The sequence below is a fragment of the Pygoscelis adeliae genome, unplaced genomic scaffold (assembly GCF_000699105.1).
Source record: "Pygoscelis adeliae isolate BGI_AS28 unplaced genomic scaffold, ASM69910v1 Scaffold265, whole genome shotgun sequence".
Lineage (NCBI taxonomy): Eukaryota > Metazoa > Chordata > Aves > Sphenisciformes > Spheniscidae > Pygoscelis > Pygoscelis adeliae.
Window position 1 is genome coordinate 980,587 of NW_008824810.1, and position 5,566 is coordinate 986,152.

A 5,566-nucleotide genomic window follows, 5' to 3' on the forward strand; every position below is an offset into this window, starting at 1 on the left:
TGTTCAGCCTGGAGAGGAGAAGGCTCTGGGGAGACCTTATTGCAGCCTTTCAGTACTTAAAGGGGGCTTATAAGAAAGATGGGGACAAACTTTTTAGCAGGGCCTGTTGTGACAGGACCAAGGGGTAATGGTTTTAAACTGAAAGAGGGGAGATTTAGACTAGATACAAGGAAGACATTTTTTACGCTGAGGGAGGTGAAGCACTGGCCCAGGTTGCCCAGAGAGGTGGTGGATGCCCCATCCCTGGAAACATTCCAGGTCAGGTTGGACGGGGCTCTGAGCAACCTGCTCTAGTTGAAGATGTCGCTCATTGCAGGGGGCTTGGACTAAGTGATCTTCAAAGGTCCCTTCCAACCCTGACCATTCGATAATTCTATGATTATAGATCCTCAGCGTAGCACTTTGCAGTTCCATTTTAGAGAATATGACATTCTCGCACAGTCATGCCCTTCTATCCAACACTGTACAATTTTTTTCCACATAATTCACAAAAACCTCTAACCTATAAAATCTAAGACCTCAAATATATACTTGTCTCAATATAAATATATTCCAACTCCTGCAGAAGCCAACAGCTTCAGCATCTATTTGAACAAGAGACAGATCTGGAAAATTTGTAATGCACGAGTTGTCAGTTTAAGTGACAAGAAAGTACTAGAGTCTAATGAGTCATGCAACACAGATATAAAAGACAGGAAGAGAAAAAAGAAAGCATACTAGAAAAAAAACTGCAAAGCTACAATAGGAAAAGATGACCACAGGAATAAAAAACTTGAATTCTTACTTCAAGTGAATACATCGCCTCTACCTTCAGCAACCATGAAACAAAAAGCGTGACTCGCTGTAAGTACGATGGAAAGAACTGCTTTACGTGTGGAGGTAAGATGGTAATACTCATCGGCTGGACTTGCACAAAGACACTGGAGAAAACAGCAATTAAAAAACAACAACAAAACACCTTTCTTCTTTTCTTACCAGAAACAGATTATACAGATCAATTCCAAAAGTGTCTTCAAATCTCCAGTGCCAAGCTTTATAATCATGGCGCTTAAAATTGATCAAAATATCACTAAGTGCATCATCCACAGCACCTGACTGCCAGGCTTCCTCATTGAGAAACCTGAGGATCTCCAAATATGTCTGTTTTGTAAGGATGATCTCAGCATCGTAATGAACGTGGCCCACGTTTTCCTCAGGCTGAATTAAAAGCAAAGCAAAAGCATGGTTAAAAGCTGCTTATTTGGAAATAGAAGTACACACGAAAAAAAAACTGTATCCCTATGCAAAAACCTGATTACATATCCTCACTATGGACCAGCACCTTTTTGAACCAGACTGCAGGATGAAGACATGGGACAGGGAGCACACGATGATTCTATAACCTTTTTGTTCATTCCTCTAAACTATATAAAAACACGAATTCAACCGGTTTGTACTCTTCCAATTCTACAGCAAAAACCTGAAAAATGAAGTGAGTTCTCTCAGCTGTTATGAAAATTTTAGAGCCCTTTCTCATTAACAAGTAATAATTACTAATGTGCTATGTGTGCCCCGATCATGGCTGGGCAATACAGACAGAAGCTATTAAATACTGAAAGAAGAAATTTTACATTGCTAAGTATAATGTTCTTTGTTAAATATTAATTTTGCTTGTTGCTAAAAATTTATTCCTCTACCTCTGAATAGGAAAAAAAAAAATCTCCAAAGGCAATATAAGAAAGAAAGTAGTAAGGTGATTCTTATATGCAAACTCTAATAAGCTACTATTCCTAGATGGTTAACGTGGTAGAGTCTAAAACAAAGGCCTAAAAGGTCAACAATGAACACAAAAACAAAATCCAGCTCTTTCAAGTTTAACAACCATTAACATGAACTGAACAGGGTACTACTACAGCCGCATCCCAGCAAGAGATATTTAGATACATACCCTGAATTCACGTAGTCTTCCTTTGGGTGCTTTACAGATCAAACGGCAACAGTCTCTACTCAGCAAACACTGCTAACCCTTTGCAATTCAGTTCCCTTAATTTTAATTTAAATAAGTATGCCAGAATAATTAATCAATACTTGATAACCGCGAAAAACACATAAAGTAGTATTATGAATTCTAATTAATTTTTAATGACTGTTCAAATACTTACAAGGCCAAGTTTTCCAGCTTCATTTAAAATCTTATTCAAGTATCGCTTAAAAATAGAAAAGCTACGGCTTTCGTGTGATTTGGCATTCCTCTTCTCACATTCCGCAATCTGCAATGTAAAGACATTTTATTCACTTCTTGCTCAAACCAGCTTGTTCATAGGAGGAAAAAAAAACCCTACTGACACATTAAACTCAGGATTAACAGAGGCACATTTCTTCAGTTTAGCAATAATCCCACGATTAGTACACCAGATAAAAAGTGTATGCAGCTGCTGAAGACACTACTTTCCACGGGACGGGCCAGTACCGGAGATTTCAGATCTGCTAATAATACGGTTTGAATACTAACCTCAGTTAGTATCCTCAGAAAAAACTAAGGACCTGGATCTTCTTAAATTTTAAGTTTACATCGGGGCGGGGGGGGGAGAGAACTGTAAAAAATACTAAGTAACTCAAACACCGTTAAAATTACATATCCCACTGGGTCTCCAAATGGCTGAGGGAAGCGAGAGCCCCGGTAGCCACACAAGCGTCACCGCACCCTCCTGATCTCAGAGGAAGAAGCAGCGCGGGGGGCCTGCCGCGGCGCCTGAGAGCTGCAGCACTGCACGTTACCATCAGCCATGAACACGTTCTCTACGCCCAAAACCCACCCGTTAAAATCCAACAGAATTGAACAACCTGAAAACGTCAGGTCAGGTTTCTTAGCTTTTGGCAGCACGGTGTAACATCAACACCACGTGTTTAAACTGTCGACGCTGGACAGAAGCACGTAGCTCCTATCAACTTCTGTTACACTATCAAACGTTTTAGGAAACAGACCTTGGTAGGCAGAGCAGCAATTTGGAATTGAGTTCAAACTCCTTCCAGTCTCTCCTCTGACTAAAGAGGTTCCCCCTACATAACGCACGCTCTCTCACAAATTACACCAGCAATTCACCAGTTCTACACTATTCAGGAAAGCATCATCAGAAAGCACAAACTATAAAAGGATGGAAAGTACTCTGAAGTTCCAGAACAAACCTTGTGTTGCAAGGAATCTACTTCCCTGGAACAACTCGATAAGATTTCAGGACTGACTGTATCCACGGTGTTATCCTCAGAGTCATGATAGTTTGCCTAAAATTACATAAGAAAAACACATATTTTTAGAATCAAAGAATTTGGCCAATATGCCACATTACACTTCTATAGTCAGACCACCTTAAAAGGCGCAAAGGAGCTAAAAACTGAGTGTTGGTCTTCGCTGCTAATACTCTCCCAACCACACTCCGATTGCCCCTCTGCCGTCATTTTAGGCTCCGAACGGACAATTGCTTTAAGTTTATCTAAATGTGTGCTACCTTCAAAAGGTGAGGTCTCGCCCCTTCCTCCCTCACCCACCCTTTCCCCTCCTCTGAGTGCTGCTGAGCCAGGCGGTGCATCAGATTAGATAACCAGACCGGCTAAAAACCGACTCAGCAAGCAAAGGGGCAGCTTTCAGCCAGACAAATTCCCAGTCCAGCTGGCCACGCAGCCAGCCAGACTGAAAGTAAACACAAAGCCCCATTCTCGGTTGCATGCCTTTCCTTTCACGTTCCCTCCTCACTCTGAAACAACATCCCACTTTTTTTTCTGCTAATTGCTCAGACTTAGTCTTAGCAGCGCTTCTTCCACACAACCGGGCACGCACGTTGAGGAAAGTCTCCAAAAGGAAGCGCAACATCACACAAATCAGCGAACTCATGCTGATACGGAGTTTGCTTTTGCGGACTCGGGTGGCCCACACAGCCTGACTACCTCAAATCTCTCACTGCAGAGCAGAAGAGAAATCCTGAAAAGATGGATTAACCCAAAGCAGTCATTCTTCTCCTTTAAGATGCAGTTCTATTTTTGCGGGAGACAACAGTACAACTCCTAATGGTTTTTTTATACAAGCTGAAGCAGTTGGGCACCGAGCTTAAAGACTCCAAAGCTTGCTGCCTAATTTTAGGGATGCTAATGACTATCAGGTGGACTTGGGGCAGGTGGAGGCTGAGGAGGAACTCTGCGGAGAGAACTAATGCCGTTTGCACTTTTTAAGCTTCAGAAAATGGTATTCTTCAAGACTGCAAAACCCAACTTGAAAGCCGAAGAATGACAAAAATCAAGGGTGCCCGTACAACCAACCACCGTTTGCAGTGCCACGTGTGCACCTACGCGCTGGATAAACAACACACATCTCATGGTGTATGTAGAGTCCACCCTGCATACAAGACAACCGAGATGATTCACCTTGTTAAAACTAGCTTTTCGCATTTAATCTTCTCCTCAATATTAATGAATTATTAACAGTACAGCACTCAATCCCTATTCTGATCGTCCTTCTAAACACTCTGATGCCCAGCATTACAAAACACCATTGATTTTCATAATACTCTCACACAACAAATGGGGTTTATTCCCATATTACCGGGGAACTGGATAATTCAAGTAAAATATAATCATAACTCCCCCACCTTTTATCAGCTGGGAACTTAATTTTCAAGATATTTAACACTATACTCAAGAAACTAGCAAGAGCTGCTTAACCCAGCACTTCCCAGAGAAATAACTCGTGGAGCCACAACCTGCATAAATCATCCACCACCCGTGAGAAGACAAAAAGCACGGTTCCTGTGACTCGATCGGTGTGCAACAGAAACTCACCGGTAAAAGACCCCGAGCTAATTATCTACAGTAAGATAGACGCTATTTTTTTCTTGCAGCTTTAACAATGGACACACAACACTTTCCTGTGTATAGCAGAAAGACCATAATTCTATCGTTTTCTAATGTCACGCTGTAGGGGCAATCTTTCAACGGCGTGCGCCTGAAGGACTGTTTGGGAGAGACAGGTACTCATGCACCCTTGCTTTTTCTACCTTATAGGGTCTTCTCATTGTTCCTGACGCTGCATCGTAATTGAGCATGTCTGTGGGGTCGATCCATTCGTCGTCTTGAACTTTACCGCTCCCTGTTAGCACGACCGCACACAATACCAACGGAAACAGCATCCTGCATCAAGAAATTCAGGTACTTAGTTCAGAACGTAACATGCCGTAGGAAAAAAAAGAAACCATCTTACAAGGTGAAAAAAGCATTCCCTGGTGTTGTTTAAAAACTCCGCTCCCCATCAAGCAGGTTAAACTTCGCTTATATTTTTTTTTTTTTCCTCACAGAAAACACCGGCAACGATTCAGCTGTGTTATGTGGCCGGATCACTGTAACCAGCTGCAGTTATCAGCGGGCGCGGGGCAGAGTTCAGCTTTGCTAAAGGCGGTAGAACGGTGCAGAACTCCTCCAGGCTTCGAGACGAGGGGCCGGCACCGGCACCGCCACGGGAATTCCCGGGAGGAGCCTTGCCAAGGCCGTGAGGGTGGGTGGGTACGCCCGGGCGGGCGGGAGGCACGGCCTCGGTCACCTC

The 5,566-nt window shown here is 42.9% G+C and overlaps 1 protein-coding gene across 1 annotated transcript in view; it reads right to left on the bottom strand.

Annotated features, from left to right (window-relative positions):
* Positions 1-5,183, bottom strand: part of CLCC1 (chloride channel CLIC-like 1) — a 17,074-nt gene extending 11,891 nt beyond the window's left edge. The window contains exons 1-4 of the mRNA XM_009324224.1: positions 5,025-5,183; positions 3,166-3,261; positions 2,142-2,249; positions 976-1,197 (exon numbers count right to left, since the gene is read on the bottom strand). Coding sequence (XP_009322499.1) covers positions 976-1,197; positions 2,142-2,249; positions 3,166-3,261; positions 5,025-5,156 — 558 coding nt within the window. The 5' untranslated portion in view covers positions 5,157-5,183. The remainder of the gene's footprint in view (positions 1-975; positions 1,198-2,141; positions 2,250-3,165; positions 3,262-5,024) is intronic.
* Positions 5,184-5,566: the final 383 nt, after the last annotated feature.